The sequence below is a fragment of the Lissotriton vulgaris genome, chromosome 6, assembly GCF_964263255.1.
Source record: "Lissotriton vulgaris chromosome 6, aLisVul1.2, whole genome shotgun sequence".
Classification (NCBI taxonomy): domain Eukaryota; kingdom Metazoa; phylum Chordata; class Amphibia; order Caudata; family Salamandridae; genus Lissotriton; species Lissotriton vulgaris.
Window position 1 is genome coordinate 51,927,416 of NC_141694.1, and position 21,160 is coordinate 51,948,575.

Below are 21,160 nucleotides of genomic sequence, written 5' to 3' on the forward strand. Positions count from 1 at the left end.
AGTCCCTTCTCCATCGCCGTTCCAGGTGTTTACAGGCCGCTTTTGCCCTTCTAAGCTCATCTCCAAACCAAGGTCCGATTTTGCTTGCCTTCTGGACGCTTTGGCGGCCCAGGGTGCACAACTATCCAGTGCCTCCGTAATGCGCCTATCTAAGGCATCACAGGCCTAATCAATCTCCGGTCCACCCTGTAAGAGGGCTTTATTGAAGTTCCCTTGTGAGAAGCTCGCCCATCTCCTGTGTTTTGTCCTGTATTCCCCTGTCTTTTGTACTTTTTGTACAATTGTGTTTGAGGCCTCAAAGACCTCTGTTTTTCTACACAAAATGCAACTAAGGGCAGAAGGGAGGAAATTGCTACGATGGAGAAGCACTGAATAAGCAAACTTTAGAAGGAAGTTCTAGAGTTTACAGTCACCCCCAGGCTATCAGGCCTGCAGCATTACAGACAAGTATGTGTGTGTAAAGGCGTGCAAAAACCAAAGGTATGACCAAAGAAAACGCAAGAATAGCACAAGAGGTCTGATATGTAGCGGTTCAAGGAAGAAAGTGAAGCATAGGGAGTTGGAATGGCAAGCAAGAAGAATTGGTACATATGTCTTACTACCACACATATCTATGTTAAAGAAATAGAACCTATACATATATAGAGATCATATGGGTGATACAATAAGAACAATCTTGCTGCTTATTAAACCAGTGTTCTGTTAACACTAAGCACACTTGCTACATGATGATGTTATCTATTGGAAAGCAATCCGGTCATACACCTGCTACATGCTGCATTTACCCTCCTGCACCCCACAAGCACTTTTGTGGTAGGATGAGGAATTAAGGTTGCTTGAAGTGAAAAGAAAATTTCAGATGCAGGTGGCCAAACAGGAGGATCAAATGAAAGTCTTCTTTCTAAGCTATTCACCCCAAAACATGCAATTTAAAGATACCAATGTCTGAAAACTGTATTTAACAAAGTGAGCCTGTGTATTTCATATACCATGGTGGTTTAGTTGAACAAAAAAAAAGGCATGACGCCGAAACAATCCCGGAGTAAGTGCAGGGTTTCGCAAGGGGCAACATTAAAAATACAAACATCACTTGCAAATAGCTTTTCAAATTCTTGCAGTCAAAACTGAATTTGTAAACACAACCACTAGCAGAAAAAAGTGTACAATGAAAAGCAGACACGTTATGTACTACGGAATAAGTAAACACTTATAGTGCAAAAAAGATTCAGATTTCAAATCCATAAATAAGGGGCTTTTATCTTTTATTTAAAGAGAGTGAAGAAGTCACTCTAATCTTTTTAGTTCCTCTGGCAAGTACTCCTATGGAAGTATGATAATGTGTTGTAGGTTTCACAATGCCGTCAGCTTATAACTTCACCCGGGCTGAAATGTGTGGGCAGGCAAACCACAATGCATCATGTTGGCCTCTTCTTTCTAATCAGCATCATTCACACAGTAATGTCTTTTTCTCTCCTCTTTTGGACACAGGGGTATAAAAGGGGATGACCTTCATCACAGACCAATAATTAAAAGAAAAACTGACAGAGCGACCTAAGTTATGCATCATCAAAAATGTCTCTTAGTTGTCACACAGAAGTCTAGACCCATTTTAAGGTCATCAAGCGGAAAATCCTCTGGAAGTGGTTTTTACTGAAGCCATGAGACATGGGACTCCCCTCACGACCTGCTGCAGAGGCCATTTTTGGATTTCCATTTTGCATACAGCACACACTGCTCTCACTAGAGTCTTTTAAACCACCTATACTCCTCCGTGTGAGTCAAGAGTCAGTTCCGCAGAACTGCTAAAAGATACCAATGCTTTCCCATTTCTCCAAGACTAGCATTGTTTGCTGGAGGAGAAGACCTTGTGTGGTCCCAAGCAGACCTCGGCTCAGTTGTTTAGGTGTTCGTGAATAAAAGCCAAGACTCTGTCCTTGGAGGGTTTATCTGAAGTTGGATCGTGCTTCTGAGAGTCATGAAGTCGAACACCTTCTCCCCACTCCCAGAAGAGACGCTCTCCAAAGCAAATGCTGAAATACAAGAAAGAAAGGCTAGTGAAAACAATAAATACATTCTTTCAGAGTTGAAGTAGTAACTTCTAGAAAGCACAGAGTAATGGGATCAAGGAAATGAATGCTTCAGACACAACTTTGGACACATTACGAACAGTTTGCATAGCAACAGGTGTCAAACAGTCACAATTTATTGTACTGCACAAATCCTACAACTGGGGTTAACTGAAGTGGTTGCTAGAGTGCCACATTTTCCTCCAGTGCTATATGCACAAGTTACTTACCTTCGGTAACAATATATCTGTAAGAAACAGTAGTTAGTGTTAGATTCCTTACCTTAGAATATCCCCAGGCGTCAGACTGGATCCGGAAAGTTTTCGTCACCAATACCCCTGCGCGTCGCTAGGTGATGTCTGCGGCTACGAGTCAGTCGTCGGCGTCGTGATCGCCGGGATGACGTCGTCGGAATACTTAGACGCCGCCCTCGCGCGCTGACGTCAATTCTGTACACAGCTTTCCGTGCCAGAAACGCAGAGCCATGATAGAAACCGACACTGGTGCCATGAAACTAGAGCCCTGAAAGGGATGTCGTTAACCCAAGATCGGTTCGCAGAACGGGGAGGATGGGTGGGGCGGTAAGAAATCTAACACTAACTACTGTTTCTTACAGATATATCGTTACCGAAGGTAAGTAACTTGTTATGTTATGTTATAATGGGACTTCTATAGCGCACGGCTACTCCAAAGGAGTGTCCCGGCGCTTTGTGCTCCAGACCCAGAAGAGGAAACGGGAAAACATAACAAAAATACAGAAAAAAAAGGCAGACCCGGAGGAGAAGACTAAAAGAAAAACTCTAGCCTGTGAAAAGCCAGGTCTTCAAACCCTTCCTGAAAGTGAGTAAGTTGGGAGTGGATCGCAGGGACAGCGGTAAAGAATTCCACAATTGGGGGGCCAGCATTCTAAAAGACCGTCTTCCAACACGAGCTTTCTTTATGCGGGGGACTACTGCGAGTGCCAGAGACTCTGATCTTAACGATCGTGTCGGCAGATAAAAGGTCAGCCTTTTTTGTAGGTATTTGGCACCCGTGGCGTGTAAGGCCTTATGAGCTAAAGTCATGGCTTTAAATATTATCCTCTTCCGTATGGGGAGCCAGTGTAGGGTTTGCAACAGGTTCGAGGCACTGGCTCGACGATGCAGCCCAAAAATGGCTCGTGCAGCTGCATTCTGGGTCAACTGCATACGCTGTAAGAGGTATTCTGGAAGACCCAGATACAGGATATTGGCGTAATCCAGCCTGGATCCAATGAGGGCCTGGACAGTTATTCTCCGATGTTCCTCAGAAAGCAGCGGAAAGAACTTTCGGAACATCCTGAGGATGCCGAAACATGTTCCTGTGAGAGTCGACACCTGGGATTTGAGCGACAACCTGTTGTCAATTTTAATGCCCAGGTTCTTAGCCCACTCAGAAGAGTGAGCAGGGGGGTACATGTCGGCAGGCCACCAATCATGCCAGTTTGGTTCCGATGGGCATCCAAAGAAAAGTATCTCGGATTTATCAGAGTTACACTTGAGGCTGTTCAGTTGGAACCAATTAAAAACAGCCCCAAGGCACTCGCGGATACTTTCCCCATCGAATTCTTCGCTCTTACGGCAGGTGAAAAGAAGCTGGGTGTCGTCAGCATATGAGACGATCTGGGCCCCATAGGACCCCACCAATGCCGCCAGAGGGGTCATAAAGATGTTAAACAGAGTAGGGGTCAGTACTGAGCCCTGAGGAACTCCGACTCCCAAATGCGACATTTCGGCAGATCCCGGGGGGACCCAGACCGTTTGTCGGCGGTTGGCTAGAAAAGAACGAAACCAGTTGAGCACCATCCCCCTTAGACCGATGTCATGTAGTCTTGTGAGGAGATCCTCATGGGGGACGGTGTCAAACGCCGCCGACAGGTCTAACATTACTAACATCACCCTGCCTCCAACATCCAGCGACTCCTTAACAATTTTGTAACCTCCAGGAGCGCAGTCTCAGTGCTTAGGTTAGGTCGAAAACCTGATTGAGACGCGTGGAGGAGCTCATTCGACTCCAGGAAGTTGGAGAGCACGCTATGGACATGTTTCTCCAGGATTTTAGTGAGTGCTGGGAGGAGCGAGATAGGTCTGTAATTGGCCGGGACTTCTGAGGCAAGGCTAGGCTTTTTAAGGAGAGGAATAACCATGGCCTGTTTCCAGGAATGTGGTAAGGCTCCCTGACTTAGAGATAGATTCAGAATAGGGTTGGCTATGGGGTTGATAACGTCGGCCATTTTAGCTAAAAATTTCGCTGGGCAGAGGTCGTGTGGTGAGCCGGATTTAAGATTCTTCATAGTTGCTAGGGATGAGGAGATACCCCTTCGGGGGCCTATTCAGGCGCTTTACAAGAACATAAAAAATAAAAATATCGTGAGAGGCGGAAAGTTCACCAGGACGGGGCCAGCAGTGTGTAAATGGACTGGCTCTTCCGGCAGGGTCACGAGATCGACTAACGGTCTCGAAGGGAAGGAATCTTGAATCTGCCTAATTTTGGTGGTAAAAAAGTTAGCAATGGTGTCCGCCCAGTTCTCAGCCGGTACTTCCTGTACTGAATTAGATCGCAGGGAAGTAAATTCCCTTACGATCGAAAAAATCTCCTTACAGGAGTTGTCTGCTTCCTCTATTCTCTGAGCGAAGTAGCATTTCTTTCCCTGTAGGACAAGCCTATGATAGGATTTAATCATAGATTTGTACGTCCGTTTTGCCTCGGCGTCATATTGGGCTCTCCACGTCCGTTCGGCGATTTTACATTGCCTACGGGAGTGGGCCAGCTCCACTGTAAACCAAGGGGCCGAAACCCGTTTGATCCCGGAACGGGAGGGCTGTGGGGGGGGCAAAATCATTTAATCTAGCTAAGAGCCAGGTCTGCAGGGTTTCAAGGTCATTATCCAGATCACCAGTGTAGGACACAGGATGGTTCACCAGGGCCTGGGCTAACAGATCTGGGGTCACCCGATGATACGCCCTGAAATTACTTCCCTGCTGTCTCAAGGCAGAAATTGCTGGTTTCTCAGTGCCAGATATTTAGAAGTGGGCAAGCCGATGGTCGGACCATAATACCGGCAAAAGTGCTGTGACCTCAATAGGTAAAGTAGAAAAGACCTGGTCTAAGGTGTGACCTTTGTCGTGGGTCGGGCCAGAGAGATAGGGGAGCAAGCCCAAGGCAGACGTGACATCAAGCAACTTAATAGCATCCTGATCTTGACAATCTTCCATATGGAAGTTGAAGTCTCCCGCCAGTAAACACCGCTCAGATCTCAAGACTAATGCAGACATGACTTGCTGGAGTTCCTCAAAAAAGGACCCCGCAGGTCCCGGAGGTCTATATACTAAGAGCCCTTTGACAGCTTGTTGAGGTGACAGGGAAAGGGTGAAAGCAAGGGATTCGGCACCCGTGATGCATCTGAAAGAAACAGGTTAGTGTTAGATTCCTTCCCTTAGAATAGATACCCCAGCAATATCAACCCCGGTGGTGGGTCTGCGAACCAAGATCACACCAGAAAGTCCTGGAGAACGGAACGGCCAAAAAAGCCATCTCTCCGGACTTGGCTGTCCAGGCAGTAGTGCCTAGCAAACGTGTGCAGCGAGGCCCACGTAGCTGCCTGACAAATGTCCTGCAAGGGGATTACCAGACCCAGGGCAGTAGTAGCCGCCGTGGCCCGAGTGGAATGGGCGAGCATCCCATCAGGAGGCTCCTTTTTCGCCAAAGAGTAACAAACCTTTATACACAAGACAACCTACCGAGAGATGGTCCGCTTGTGCACCACCCGTCCCTTCTTAGCGCCCACGTAACCAACAAAGAGCTGGTCATCCACCCGGAACTGGCGTGTGCGATCTAGATAGAAGGAGAGTGCACGTTTTGGGTCCAGACGGTGGAGCCTCTCTTCCTCCTTCGAGGGAGGCGGAAAGAAGGTGGGCAAGGTGATGGATTGCCCGATATGAAAGGCTGTGACCACCTTGGGCAGGAAAGAAGGACGAGTTCTCAGAACAACTTTATCTGGATGGATGGACAGAGAGGAAAGGAGGTTTAGAAGATAGAGCCTGGAGCTCACTCACTCTCCTGGCAGAGGTGATGGCCACCAGGAATGCAGTTTTCAGAGTCCGAAGATGAAGAGGACAGTTATGAAGTGGCTCAAAGGAAGGGCACATTAGATACGTTAGAACAAGATTCAAGTCCCACTGAGGGAAGAGGAGGAAACATGTGTGTGATGCCTTTCAAGAATCTATTTACAACAGGGGACTTGAAAAGAGAAGGCTGACCAGGAAGCCTTAAGAAGGCTGAAATGGCAGAGAGGTAGCGCTTGATAGTGCCCAGAGCAGAGCCCTGCTGGGCAAGAGAAAGAAGGAAGAGGAGAACCTCTGAAAGGGGGGCAGAGAGTGGATCCACAGCCTTTGCTGTGCACCATGCCACAAATTTGTTCCACCTGCCGGCGTATACCGTTTTTGTGGAGGGACGCCTGGCTGCCAGAATCACATCACAGACTTCAGGAGGCAAGTCAAATGGCCTCAACTGCCGCCGCTCAATCTCCACACCTGTAGGTGGAGACTGGACAGGTGCGGGTGGAGGACTGTCCCCTGCTGCTGCGACAGAATGTCCTCCTGAAGAGGCAGACGAATCGGGGGATCGACTGACATGCTGAGTAGCTCGGGATACCAGTATCTTCGTGCCCAGTCTGGAGCCACAAGGATGACTTGGGCCTGGTCTCGCCTGATCTTCTTCAGTACTCTGGGCAGAAGTGGCATAGGCGGAAAGGCGTACAACAGACCGCAGCTCCACTCGCGACGAAAAGCATCTCCGAGCGAGTGGCGCCTTGGAAATTCCAACGTGCATTCTCTTCGGTTGCGAATAGATCTAACCAAGGCTCTCCCCACTGCTGAAAGAGAAGTTGAGCCACGCTCGGGGGAAAACGCCATTCGTGATCCATCGTGCACCGTCGGCTGAGTTCGTCCACCTGGCGTTCAGAGAACCGGCCAGGTGTTAAACCACCAGGGTGACGCCCTGGTGTTCCAGCCATTGCCAGAGGCGCAGAGCCTCCTGGCAGAGGGTCCATGACCCCACCCCGCCCTGTTTGTTGCAGTACCACATGGCGGTGGTGTTGTCCGTGAACACCTGCACTACACTCCCCCGGACAGAGGGGTGGAATGCCTTCAGTGATTGACGAATCGCCCGCAGCTCCAGAAGGTTGATATGGAGCCGGGACTCCGCCGGAGACCAGAGGCCTCTGATCTCCGCCTCTCCCATGTGGCCTCCCCAACCTAGGAGGGACGCGTCCGTCACAACTACGTGCTCCAGTTGGGGTAGGGAGAGGGATCTGCCGCTGACCCAATCGCGGTCCGTGAGCCACCACTGCAGCTGTCTCGCAGTGCCCTCCGAGATCAGGACATGGTCGGACAGGTTGCCCTGATGCTGGGCCCACTGAAACTTCAGGTCCCACTGCAGAGCCCGCATCCGCCACCAGGCGTGATGCACCAGAAGGATGCAGGAGGCCATCATCCCCAGAAGCCGCAGCGTCAACCTGACCGAGAAACCGGGATAAAGGCAGAAAGATCGGAATCAGAGCCTGAATATCCCGAACCCACTGTTCGGGAGGATAAACCCGAAACTGCACCGAGTCGAGAACCGCTCCGATGAAGAGGAGCTTCTGAGAGGGACACAGGTGTGACTTCGGCACATTGATGGAAAACCCCAGCTGGTGCAGGAGGTCTGCCGTTGTCTGGAGGTGGCCTTCAACAACCAGTCATTGAGGTAGGGGGAAGACAAACCCCTAACCTGCGCAAATGAGCTGCGACCACCGCCATCACCTTCATGAACACCCGTGGGGCGCTGGTAAGGCCGAAGAGGAGCACGGTAAACTGAAAGTGCTCGTGGCCTACTGTAAACCGCAGGTACCGCCGGTTGGCCGGCAGGACGGGGAAGTGGAAATAAGCGTCCTGCAAGTCCAACGCTACCATCCAGTCTCCTGGGTCAAGGGCAGCTAAGACCTGAGCCAGTGTCAGCATCTTGAACTTCTCCTTCCGGAGGAAGCCGTTGACGTTCCATAGGTCCAAGATAGGGCAAAGGCGGCCTACGCCCTTTTTGGCTACCAGGAAGTAGTGGGAGTAACAACCACACCCTACTTCTGGCCCAGGAACGCGCTCGATGGCCCCCTTGGCCAAGAGGGCCGTAACTTGTAAAAGTGTCAAGTAATCCCCTGACATGCGGTGGTATTGCGGTGGCATGGCTGGAGGGGTCGCCTCGAAGGGGAGGGAGTAGCCCCTTCAGACGATTTGCAGCATCCACCTGTCCAAAGTGACAGTGCACCAGTGGAAGTGGTGATGGCGAACCCTGCCCACCACTGGTGTCACATGGGCCTGAAAGCACAGACTAGGAGGGTTTTGAGGCGGATGCTGCAGGGGCAGGTGCGGACTGGCCTCGCCGTTGTCCCCGACCGCCGCCACTGCGGTTTCCACGGCCGCCACCACGCTGGATGTTAGTCTGCGGTGCGTGGCTGGCAGCACGTGTGGGGTGTCCCTTCCTTGGCCACGAAAGGAGCGAAAGGCACCCATTTGCTGGCGCGGGCTGAGAGGCCCAAGGACTTGGCCGTAGCCCTGGAGTCCTTAAAGCGCTCAAGCGCATGGCCTGCCTTGTCGCCAAAGAGGCGACGGCCATCAAACGGCATGTCCATAAGGGTGTTTTGGACATCAGCCGAGAAGTTGGCGGACCTCAACCAGGCATGGCGACGAATCGCCACAGTCGTTGCCATTGCTCAGCCCAGTGAGTCCGTGGTATCCAGCCCACACTAGATAGAATAACGTGCCGCATCTCGACTCTCCGCAAGGGCTTGGGCGAGTTTAGTTTGGACCTCCACCGGACATTGTGGCAGCACGTCCGCAACCGTGTCCCACAGAGAGTGGGTGTAGCGGCCCAAGAGGCATGCGGTGTTGGCAGACCGCAGTCCCAAACTCAGGGAGGAGAATATCTTTTTACCGTATTGCTCATACCTCTTGGTTTCCTGATCGGGCGGAGCCGTCGGGAATGCGGTCTGGGAGTTAGAGGCCTGGATGACCAGACTCTCAGGGGTTGGGTGGGTGGACAGAAAGCAAGGGTCACCGGAGCCAGGCGGTGGCGTCTGGCGACGTTCCTAACTACAGGCTGCCCTGTAGAGGGCCTGGACCAAGTGCCCAAAAGAACATCCATCAAGGCCTCATTAAGCGGCAGCAGAGGCTCAGCCGAGCTTGACTGCGGTTTAAGGACCTCAGTGAGGAGGTTAGTCCTCACGGCCGAGATTGGGAGCTCAAGGCCCAAGGCCTTGGCCGCCCGCATCAGCACCACACTGTAGGTAGCCCCCTCCTCCGAAGCCACGGTAGGAGGGGAGACAAAACCAGCGTCTGGCCAAGTGTCCAGACCACTGGCATCCCCAAGCTCATCTGTCCAGTCCTGTTGAGACTGACACTCTTGTGCCAGAGGGTCCTCAGACCCCGCCCAACACTCCTCGTCACCCATCTCCTGATAGTCAGGGTTGTCAAAGGACGGGCCGGTTCGTTGAAGTAGAAATCTCCAAGCGGCGCAGAGAGCGGCGCCCATCTGGGCCACTCCAGCGCCGGAACCGAATCGAGGGAGGCATCGGGGACGGCGCCGCCCGAAGGCAGAACCAGGGGGGACACCCTAGGGGTCCTGCGGCGCCGGGACCGAAGTCGCCGGCTGCGCCGGGGCCGAAGCACCCGACGGCGTCAGGCAGAAGCACCCGACACGCTGAGGCCCCCAGACGGGACCGCTGGGCTCGCAGGTGCTGTGGAACCTGACTGAGGAGAGAGCGATCTCATGGCCATGAGGAAGCGCTCGATCTCCTCCGGCGTCGCGTTCTGCCCAGGGACCAGAGGGTATGAAGCAGGTCGCGATGCCCGTGACTCCGACGGAGCCACGTGGGCGGTGTAACCCGAACCCCCGGCTGAATCGCCCGAGCGTCGGGGGGAGTCGGAAGAGCGATGATGCCTCTTCGACTTCTTGTGCTTACCGGAGGACTTCGAGCCCGAAGACGACTACCGGAGCTATGGTGGCTCCAACCCCGCGAATGGTCCCTCGACCTCCGTCCGGACCGGGACTTCAAGCGGCGCGGGGCCGACTGCCGGAGCTCGAGCCGCTTACAGGACCGCTCCCGCCTAGCTTTGGACGTCAGGGCAGTCGGGGCAGGCCTTGTCGTCGTGGTCGAAGCCCAGACAGTGCAGGCACCGGCGATGGGGGTCGGTAACCAACATTAGTCGGTAGCAATCCTCTCAGGGTTTAAACCCGGGCATCCTACCGGCACAGTCGGAGTCGTGTAGACTTCGAAAAGGGATCAAAAAGGATCGAAAAAGTTTAGTCAAAAATTGACTAAGGGTACCACTTTTTCCCGATCGGCGCTTGCTGGCGCGGAAAAAAGAATAACTGCTGTCAGCGCGCGAGGGCGGCGTCTAAGTACTCCAGCGGCGTCATCCCAGCGCCAACGATGGACGCAGAGCCGCAGACGACGCCTACCGACGCGCAAGGGTACTGCTACGCAAAAGTTTCCGGATCCAGTCTGACGCCTGGGGATATTCTAAGGTAAGGAATCTAATACTAACCTGTTTCTTTCAGATTTATGTTTTTTAAAGTCCATATTTACCAACACTCTCCCATTGAGAAGTCCATTACTCCCTAAAGTCCAGGGAAGAACGTATTTTTTTAATTTTCTCTTTTTAGTTTAAGAATCAGATTTACTATAAGGTCTATACTACTACAACTTATGGTCCACTGATACAGCTGACGGACTGACTTAAGTCCTAATCTATTGAGTGGAGAAATAAAGTCATTGATTAATATAAGGAGCGCCCCCAACAGTAGGGTTACAAACAAAGTTTTAGAAATCACCTTTTTTATCATTACTATTGAGGGCCAGGCTCCCCAGTCTTGTGAAAGCTTCAAACAGCAAAATAAATGATCTAACTCATTTTGAACTTCAATTACCTTATTCACAGTATCCCAACACCAAAGCATGGAAAGGGTCAAGAAGCGTTCACACGAGGCTGTAGCTTCTAGGCTCCTTGTGTTTTAACATCTATCCAGAGTTGAGTATGCCTGTGCAACATCAGGGACCTAAATATTACCTACTAAAAATCCATGAAGGGATTTTTTTTATCAGAATAACTATTTCCTCAAAAGCAGACATTTATTTGCAGAGTGGAATTTAGACGAACAAGTTACTGACCTTCAGTAGCGCCTTATCTGGTAAAACGTTTGAGAGAGGTGAGGACAGGGGTTTAACGTTGGGAAAGGCACACCTTGATACAAAGTTTTCTCAACAGCAGGTGTATATCGTCCGGGTGGAGTGCCGCCTGGCAGCCAGAATAACCTTAGTCTCTTGTGGAAGAAAGTTGAAAGCTGTCAACTATTGCCGTTCAATCTCCACGCATGGAAATAGAGGGTGCGCAGGTTTGGGCGCAGAACCCTGCCCTGTTGTTGAGACAGAAGATCCTCCCAACGGGGCAACCTGATCTGAGGACCAATGGTCATGCTCAGCCGCCCGGGATACCAGACTCTCTGCGTCTAATCTGGAGCCTCAAGAATGACTTTGGCCAGGTTGTTCCTGATCTTCTTGAGGACTCTGTTATTGGCATCAAGGCATACATGAGGCAAGAACTTCTCTAAAAATTCTTAAGACAAAATGCATCTCCCAGCAAAAGTCGCCTTGGAAACTCCAGCACACAGAACTGCAATATTGTGCGTTCTCGGAGGTGACAAACAGATCTAATCAAGGCTCTCCCAACCGCTGAAAAAGACCTTGCACCACCACCGGGTGGAGACACCATTTGTGATCCGAAAGGCATCTTCAGCTTAGTTCGTCCTCCCTGGTGTTCAGAGAGCCCGCCAGCTGTTGAACCACCAGGGAGATTCTCTAACATACCAGACACGTCCAGAGCTGCAGAGCCTCTTGACCCAGGGTCCACAACCCTACCCACCCAGTTTGTTGCAGTACTAAATGACTACCTGCACTAGCCTTTCCTCGATTGCAGGAATAAAAGCTTTTAATGCCAAGTGGATCACCTGAAGCTCCAACAGGTTTATGTGAAGCTTGGACTTCACCCAGAGTTCTCTGATCTCCACAACTCCCAGATGGCCACCCAAACCAAAAGTAACGCATCTGTCGCTACAGTCAACTCTGGCAGGAGAAGGCCACCACTGCAGGTTTTTTGCAGTTCCCTCCAAGATCTGGAGTATGTCGCAGAGATTCTCCTGGTGCTCTGCCCACGGGGTCTTCAGGCCCCACTGTAGAGTCTGCATATGCCAGTGGACATGTGTCACCAGCAGGATGCAGGAGGCCATGAGACCCAACAGCCTCAGAGGCAGTCTCACCGAAATCCAGGATAGAGGCTGAAATATTTGTATCATAACCTGAATATCCTAGACTCATCGCTAGGGATGATAAGCCAAAACTGCACCATGTCCAGAAAAGCTCTAATGAAGTGGAGTGTCTGAGAGGAAGTCAGGTGTGACGTTAACATGAGTACAGGAGATTTGTCGTAGTCACTTGGCAGAGTCCAGCAACGGGACCCGCGTTGTCATTGAGCCATGGAGGGAAGGCTATGAATCGGCAAAGTTGTCACTGCGTTGCTATTTGCAGGAAAACTGCTGCAGAACCCACTTTCAAGGCTCAGGCCTGGATTGCTGGATTGGCACCTCTTCGCAGGGCAGGACTTACAGTTGGCAGAGTCCAGCAGCTGAAGCAGAGTTGATGGCCCTGAGACCTGAAGATCAGGGGGCAAGCCAGCAAGCTCTTGGAGAAACCTGGGTTCAAGGATGTAGAGAGCAAGTCCAGTCCACCTCACACTAGTTAAAAAGCAGCAGGCAGCAGACGAACACTGTAAAGCAGGTAGCAAAGTGGCAGTCCCTCCTACATCACATTATTAGGCAGGTAGGAGGCCAACACAGCAAAGCAGGTAATAAAGTGTCAGTCCTTCCAGCAGCATAGAAGCTCTTCTCCCTGGTAGAATGTCCTTGGTTCCAGCAAAGTTCTGATTTGGTGGTGTCAGGGGTCCAGTACTAAAAACCAATTGTGCCTTGAAGTGGGAGAGGTGTCAAAGAGTAATTTGAAGATCACTGGGTGCCTGCCTTTCCTGGATCCAGACTCACTACAGGGGGGTATGCAGCACTTTGTGTGGGGACAGGCACATCCCTATTCAGGTGCAAGTGTCAGCTCCTCTCTCCTACTCTAGCTCAGGAAGGTCCATCAACCTGGCGATGGGCCATCAGGATGTAAATGTCACACCCAAGCTTACCTGTGACTCTCTAGAGGGAATGCACAAAGCCCAGCTGTCACTCAACCCAGATGTGTATTCAGAAACAGGCAGAGGCACAGAATGGTTAACTCCTTCCGTGCTCCCTTCGGCCAACGGGAGCACTCCCTCCCTGGTGCTGCGAACGACGGTTGGCCGTTGCAGCCCCGCCCACCCATTAGAACACTCGCACCGCGGCGGAATTGCCGCGCAGTTAAGGCGTTAACTTTGCCATTTTCAGACTTAGAACTTAAAATCCAGCTTCACTATACGTTGTGATTTTAAATTGAGTCCAGAGACACCAAACTCTAAATCTCCATCTCTTTCAAATTGGAAATTACGGTTAAAAGATGTTTAACCCCTTCGATGCTCATGACGAGCTCAGCTCGTCATGACCACACCTATTTACATTAGGGCCCAGCACAGGAGAAGGATATCATATCATCCGCAGGGATGAGGTTAAAGGCAACCTCAATGTTAACCTACGGGAGAGATAGGCCTTGCAGTAGTGAAAAACGAACTTCATACATTTCACTACCAGAACATGTAAAACTCAGAGATACATGTCCTACCTTTTAACTACACTTCACCCTGCACATAGGGATGCCTAGGGCCTACCTTAGGGGTGACTTAGATGTAATAGAAGGAAAGGTTCAGTGAACTTGCCAGGTCGAAATGGCAGTTTAAAACTGCACACACAGGCTCTGCAAGGGCAGGCCAGAGGCTTTACAGTAAGTTTCATGATCAGTGCTGCAGGCCCACTAATAGCATTTAATTTACAGGCCCTGGGCACTTACAGTGCACATTACTAGGGACTTACAAGTAAATTAAATAGTCCAATTGTGTTTAGAGTACAGAACATATGCACTTTAAGACTGGCTCCCCAAGGGAGCCAGGGAAGGGCACGGGCAAATAACTCAAACCCAGAGGGTAGCAAAGGGGCCCTCAGAAACAAGAGGAAGTAAAAGGAGGTACGAAAGAAGGCCAGCCTCAATCCTGGAGCAACCAGAGCAGAGGAGCACAGGAGTACCTATAGAACCAGCCTCTACATTGGCAAAGAAGAGCAAAATAATGCACGCACTCATCATAGCCATCCACCGGGAGGCGAGTGCAGAAGGGCAAGCCAAAGGGTCCTCGCAGAACGGGGAGGAAGGGCGGGCCGTGAAGGAATCTGCGGCTAGAATCGTCTACCAGATACATCGTTACCAAAGATAAGGAACTTGTACATCTGGTATAGACTAGTAGCCGCAGATTCCTTAACGAAGAATAGATACCCTAGCCATACCCATGGGGAAGGAGGGTCTGCGGGAGGACCCCACCAGCTTGGACAGAACAGAGGGTCCCACAGAGGACTAGTCAAATGGACAAGGCGAAGAGCCCCGTCCTCCCAGGCCAGAGGGGACCCCCACAAGCAGAACACCACCGACCCCAAGAGGGGTGTGGGAAGAAGAAGAAACCCATTCTTTCTCAACAGAGGAACCAAGGGCAAGGCCTGGGAGGCCGAAGCACCTCACGCCCCTACAAGGCAACAGAGCTTCCATCCAATGCCAGGACAAGAAAGAGGAAGAAGAAAAGCCTAGAGGGCCCAAGGAAACGAGGGAAAAGAAGGCGAGCTCACCATAGACGGAAGGCAACAGACCAGACGAACAAGTTACTTACCTTCGGTAACGATATATCTGTAAGAAACATTAGTTAGTGTTAGATTCCTTACCTTAGAATATCCCCAGGCGTCAGTCTGGATCCGGAAACTTTTGCGTAGCAGTACCCCTGCGCGTCGGTAGGCGTCGTCTGCAGGCGTCCCCTGCGGCTCCGCGTCCGTCGTCGGCGTCGTGCGCCGTGATGACGTCGCTGGAGTACATAGACGCCGCCTCCGCGCGCTGACGTCAGTTCTTTGCACACAGCTTTTCCGCGCCAGGAGACGCAGAGCCATGAGAGAACCAACACTGGTGCCATGTACAAACTAGGGCCCTGAAAGGGATGACCTTAACCCTAGGTATCAGTTCGCAGAACGGGGAGGATGGGTGGGTTCGGTAAGGAATCTAACACTAACTAATGTTTCTTACAGATATATCGTTACCGAAGGTAAGTAACTTGTTCATCTGAAAGAAACACGTTAGTGTTAGATTCCTTACCTTAGAATACATACCCCAGCAATACCAACCCCGGTGGTGGGTCTGCGAACCAATACAAAACTACACCAGAAAGTCCTGGAGGACAGAACGGCCAAAGAAGCCATCCCTCCGGACTTGACTGTCCAGGCAGTAGTGCCTCGCAAAGGTGTGCAGCGAGGCCCACGTAGCCGCCTGGCAAATGTCCTGCAAGGGGACTCCCCGGCCCAGGGCAGTAGTAGCCGCCGTGGCCCGAGTGGAATGGGCCCTCAGCCCAACAGGAGGCTCCTTCCGAGCCAAAGAGTAGCACGCTTTGATGCAGAGGACGACCCATCGAGAGATGGTTCGTTTACAAACCGCCCGTCCCTTCTTCGCACCCACGTAGCCAACAAACAGTTGGTCATCCACCCGGAACTGGCGTGTGCGATCCATGTAAAATGAAAGCGCACGTTTTGGGTCCAGACGATGGAGCCGCTCTTCATCCTTTGAAGGATGCGGAGGCGGGAAGAAGGAAGGGAGGGTGATGGACTGCCCGATGTGAAAGGCCGAAACAACCTTGGGCAGGAAAGAAGGTCTAGTCCTCAGAACCACCTTGTCAGGATGAATGGACAGGAAAGGAGGTTGGACAGAAAGAGCCTGGAGCTCACTCACCCTCCTGGCAGAGGTGATGGCAACCAGGAAAGCCGTCTTTAAAGTCAGGAGACGGAGAGGGCAAGAATGAAGGGGCTCAAAGGGAGCACACATCAGGAAAGTCAGAACCAGGTTCAAATCCCACTGAGGCATCACAAACGGAACAGGTGGAAACATGTGAGTGATGCCTTTCAAGAATCGAGTTACAATCGGGGATTTGAACAAAGAAGGCTGATCAGGAAGCCTCAAAAAGGCTGAAAGGGCAGAAAGGTAGCCCTTGATAGTGCCCAGAGCAGAGCCCTGCTGGGCAAGAGAAAGAAGAAACAGAAGAACCTCCGAAAGAGGGGCAGAAAGAGGATCCACAGCCTTTGCTGTGCACCATGCCACAAATCTGTTCCACCGACAGGCGTATACCGACTTAGTGGAGGGACGCCTGGCTGCCAGAATAACATCACAGACTTCAGGAGGCAAGTCAAATGGCCTCAACTGCCGCCGCTCAATCTCCAAGCATGGAGGTGGAGACTGGACAGGTTCGGGTGGAGGACCGTCCCCTGCTGCTGCGACAGAAGGTCCTCCTGAAGGGGCAGGCGGATCGGGGGACCGACTGACATGCTGAGTAGCTCGGGATACCAGTACCTTCGAGCCCAGTCCGGAGCCACAAGGATAACTTGGGCCCGGTCGCGCCTGATCTTCTTCAGCACTCTGGGCAGAAGTGGTATAGGCGGAAAGGCGTATAACAGACCGCAACTCCACTCGCGCCGAAAGGCGTCGCCGTGCGAGTGCCGTCTTGGAAACTCCAACGCGCAGAACTGATGACATTGCGCGTTCTCTTCTGTGGCGAATAGATCTAACCAAGGCTCTCCCCATTGCAGAAAGATGCCTTGCGCCACGTCCGAGTTCAGACGCCATTCGTGATCCATCGAGCACCGACGGCTGAGTTCGTCCGCCCTGGCGTTCAGAGAACCTGCCAGGTGTTGAACCGTCAGAGTCACGCCCTGACGTTCCAGCCATTGCCAGAGGCGCAGAGCCTCCTGGCAAAGGGTCCACGACCCCACTCCGCCCTGTTTGTTGCAGTACCACATGACGGTGGTGTTGTCGGTGAACACCTGCACTACACTCCCGTTGACAAAGGGGAGGAATGCCTTCAGTGCCAGACGAATCGCCCGCAGCTCCAACAGATTGATATGGAGCCGGGACTCCGCCGGAGACCAGATGCCTCTGATCTCTGCCTCTCCCAAGTGGCCACCCCAGCCCTGGAGGGACGCGTCCGTCACGACAACGTGCTCCGGTTGGGGAAGGGAGAGGGACTTGCCCCTGACCCAATCGCGGTCCGTAAGCCACCACTGCAGTTGTCTCGCAGTGCCCTCCGAGATCAAGACGTGGTCGGACAAGTTGCCCTGATGCTGGGCCCACTGAAACTTCAGGTCCCACTGCAGAGCCCGCATCCGCCACCTGGCGTGATGCACCAGAAGGATGCAGGAAGCCATCAGTCCCAGCAGCCGCAGCGTCAACCTGACCGAGACTCGGGATAGCGGCTGAAAGATGGGAATCAAAGCCTGAATATCCCGAACCCGCCGTTCCGGAGGATAAACCCGAAACTGCGCCGAGTCCAGAACCGCTCCGATGAAAAGGAGCTTTTGAGAGGGACACAGGTGTGATTTCGGCACGTTGATGGAGAACCCCAGGTCGTGCAAGAGGTCTGCCGTCATCTGAAGGTGGTGGACGACTGTCTGGGGCGAGCCCGCCTTCAACAACCAGTCGTCTAGGTAGGGGAAGACTGAAACCCCTAACCTGCGCAGATGGGCTGCGACCACCGCCATCACCTTTGTGAACACCCGTGGGGCGCTGGTAAGGCCGAAGGGGAGCACGATAAACTGAAAGTGCTCCTGGCCTACCGTGAACCGCAGGTAACGCCGGTGGGCCGGCAGGACGGGGATGTGAAAATAGGCGTCCTGCAAGTCCAACGCTACCATCCAGTCTTGCGGGTCTAGAGCAGCCAAGACCTGAGCTAACGTCAACATCTTGAACTTCTCCTTCCGGAGGAAGCCGTTGACGTTCCTTAGATCCAAGATAGGACGTAGGCCCCCCTTGTCCTTCTTGGGCACCAGAAAGTAGTGGGAATAACAACCACGCCCTACTTCTGGCCCAGGAACGCGCTCGATGGCCCCCTTGGCCAAGAGGGCCGTAACTTCCTCCTGCAGAAGTGTCAAGTGGTCCCCCGACACACGGTGGTTCTGCGGTGGCATGGCTGGAGGAGAGGTCTCGAAGGGGAGGGAGTAGCCCCTTCGGACAATTTGCAGCACCCACCTGTCCGAAGTGATCGTGCGCCAGTGAGCGTGGTGATGGCGAACCCTGCCACCCACTGGCGTCACATGGGGCCGAAAGCACGGACTAGGAGGATTTTGGGGTAGATGCTGCGGGGGAAGGTGTGGTCTGACCCCGCCGTTGTCCCCGACCGCCACCACGGCGGTTTCCACGGCCGCCACCGCGTTGGAAGGATTGTTGCGGCGCGTGGCTGGCAGCACGTGTGGGGGCGCCCCTTCCTTGGCCACGAAAGGGACGAAACGAACCCGGTTGCTGACGCTGGGTCGAGAGACCCAAGGACTTGGCCGTGACCCTGGAGTCCTTGAAGCGTTCCAGCGCGTGGTCCGCTTTGTCACCGAACAGGTGACAGCCATCGAACGGCATGTCCATCAGGGTATTCTGGACATCAGCCGAAAAATTGGCGGATCTCAGCCAGGCGTGACGACGAATCGCCACCGTCGTAGACATAGCTCTGCCCAGCGAGTCGGTCGTATCAAGACCACACCGAATTGAATATTTCGCTGCATCTCGGCCCTCAGCCACAGCCTGACCGAGCTTTGCCCGCACCTCCATGGGGCATTCTGGCAGCAGCTCCGCGACCGTATCCCACACAGAGTGGGTGTAGCGGCCCAAGAGGCAGGCGGTGTTGCAAGACCGCAGGCCCAAACTAATGGACGAGAAGACCTTTTTGCCAAACTGGTCATACCTCTTGGATTCCCGGTCGGGCGGGGCCGACGGGAATGCGGACTGGGAGGTCGAGGCCTGGATCACCAGACTCTCAGGAGTGGGGTGGGTAGACAGGTACTTGGGGTCGTCCGGACAAGGACGGTGGCGCCTGGCCACGTTCCGATCAACAGGCGCACCTGAAGCGGGCCTGGACCACGTGCCCAACAGAACGTCAGACAAGGCTTCATTAAACGGCAGCAGAGGCTCCAGTGGGCATGACTGCGGTTTGAAGACCTCGGTGAGGATGTTAGGCCTCACGGCCGCGACGGGGAGCTCAAGGTTTAAGGCCTTGGCAGCCCTCATCAGCACCACAGAATAGGCAGCTCCCTCCACCGATGCCACGGAAGGAGGAGAGATCAAACCAGGGTTAGGGGAGTCGTCCAAACCACTGGCATCCCCCAAGTCACCTGTCCAGTCCGGGTCATACTGGCACTCGCGAGCCAGAGGGTCCTCGGACCCCTCCCAACCTTCACCGTACTCCTCATCCTCTCCGTATTCGGAGTCAATGATGAAGACCGGCTCCTCGGGGTTCATGGGCCCCATCGGCGCCGGGACCGGCGTCGAGCGACGCCCGTCCGGCGCCGCGTCCGGCGTCGGAGAAGGTAAGGGGACGGCGCCGCCCGGAGCCGGCGTCGGAACCCCACCGCCGGCCGGAACCGGCAGCGGAGAACCGGCGCCGCGCGGGGGCGGCGTCGGGGGTAACCCCGATGGCAACGGCGCCGGGGAGGCCGGAAGACCAGCCGGCGCCGATCCCGAAGGCCCCTGCGGCGCCGGGGTCGGAGCCGTCGGCGGCGCCGGGGCCGGAGCACCCGACGGCGCCGAGGCAGGGACACCCGAACCGCCAGGGCCCCCAGACGGTAGCACTGGGCCCGAAGGCGCCGTAGGCCCCGTCGGAGAAGCGAGCGCCCTCATGGCCATGAGGAACGCCTCGATCTCCTCAGGCGTCGCACCATGCCCAGGGACCGGAGGGTATGAGGCAGGCCGCGCCGGCGACTCTCGCGGAGCCGCGGGGTTGGGGTCACCCGAGACCCCGGCCGCATCGCGCGAGCGTCGGGGGGAGTCGGGGGTACGATGACGACGCCCCGACTTCTTGTGCTTCTTACCTGACGAGGATGACGAGTGGCGTCGACTTCCGGAGCGCTCGGCGCGGCTCCGCGACCGCTCCCTCGAACGCTCTCTCGACCTCCGGCCGGACCGGGACCGCTCCCGGTCCCGACGTGGGGCCGACACCCGGAGCTCCAGTAGCTTGCGGGACCGCTCCCGCCTAGCCTTGTTGGTAAGGGCCCGGCAGTCGACGCAGGAGTCCACGTCGTGGTCGGGGCCCAGACACCGGAGGCAGAGGCGGTGATGGTCTGTGACCGACATCGTGCGCTCACAGCCATCGCAATTCTTAAATCCTGGCATCCTATCAGGCACAATAGAGAAAAAAAGACAATCGAAAAACTTGGTCAAAGACCGGAGTACTGCTCTTCAGATCTGCGTCCACTGGCGCGGAAAAAAGAAGAACTGACGTCAGCGCGCGGAGGCGGCGTCTATGTACTCCAGCGACGTCATCACGGCGCACGACGCCGACGACGGACGCGGAGCCGCAGGGGACGCCTGCAGACGACGCCTACCGACGCGCAGGGGTACTGCTACGCAAAAGTTTCCGGATCCAGACTGACGCCTGGGGATATTCTAAGGTAAGGAATCTAACACTAACGTGTTTCTTTCAGATATAGCGGCTCCGCATTAATAAGCCACCGGAAGCAGGAAGAACAGCCTGGGGCCCCAGGAAGACCGGGCAGGCTACGCCTGACAAAGGGAGAAACACAGTACCATCCCAGCCTCCAGGACAGGAGCATGAAGGCGAGGAAATGCCCGGGCACACTACTACGAGGGGTCTGCGCACACGACCTAAAGAATTATCAGCAACATACATAAACGCCATGGAGAGCAGAGGCCCGAAGGCGACCAGAACTCCCTAGCAGAGCGCAAGCTATATAACAGCTACCACTACACCACATAGGGTACGTTGAGTCTAAGACATGGGAACCCTCTT

At 53.7% G+C, this 21,160-nt stretch overlaps 1 protein-coding gene across 1 annotated transcript in view; it reads right to left on the minus strand.

The window, feature by feature from the left end:
* Positions 1-1,245: 1,245 nt before the first annotated feature.
* The window catches only part of CMTR1 (cap methyltransferase 1), a 1,053,443-nt gene continuing 1,033,528 nt past the window's right edge, over positions 1,246-21,160 (minus strand). The window contains exon 24 of the mRNA XM_086925906.1: positions 1,246-2,030. Coding sequence (XP_086782032.1) covers positions 1,892-2,030 — 139 coding nt within the window. The 3' untranslated portion in view covers positions 1,246-1,891. The remainder of the gene's footprint in view (positions 2,031-21,160) is intronic.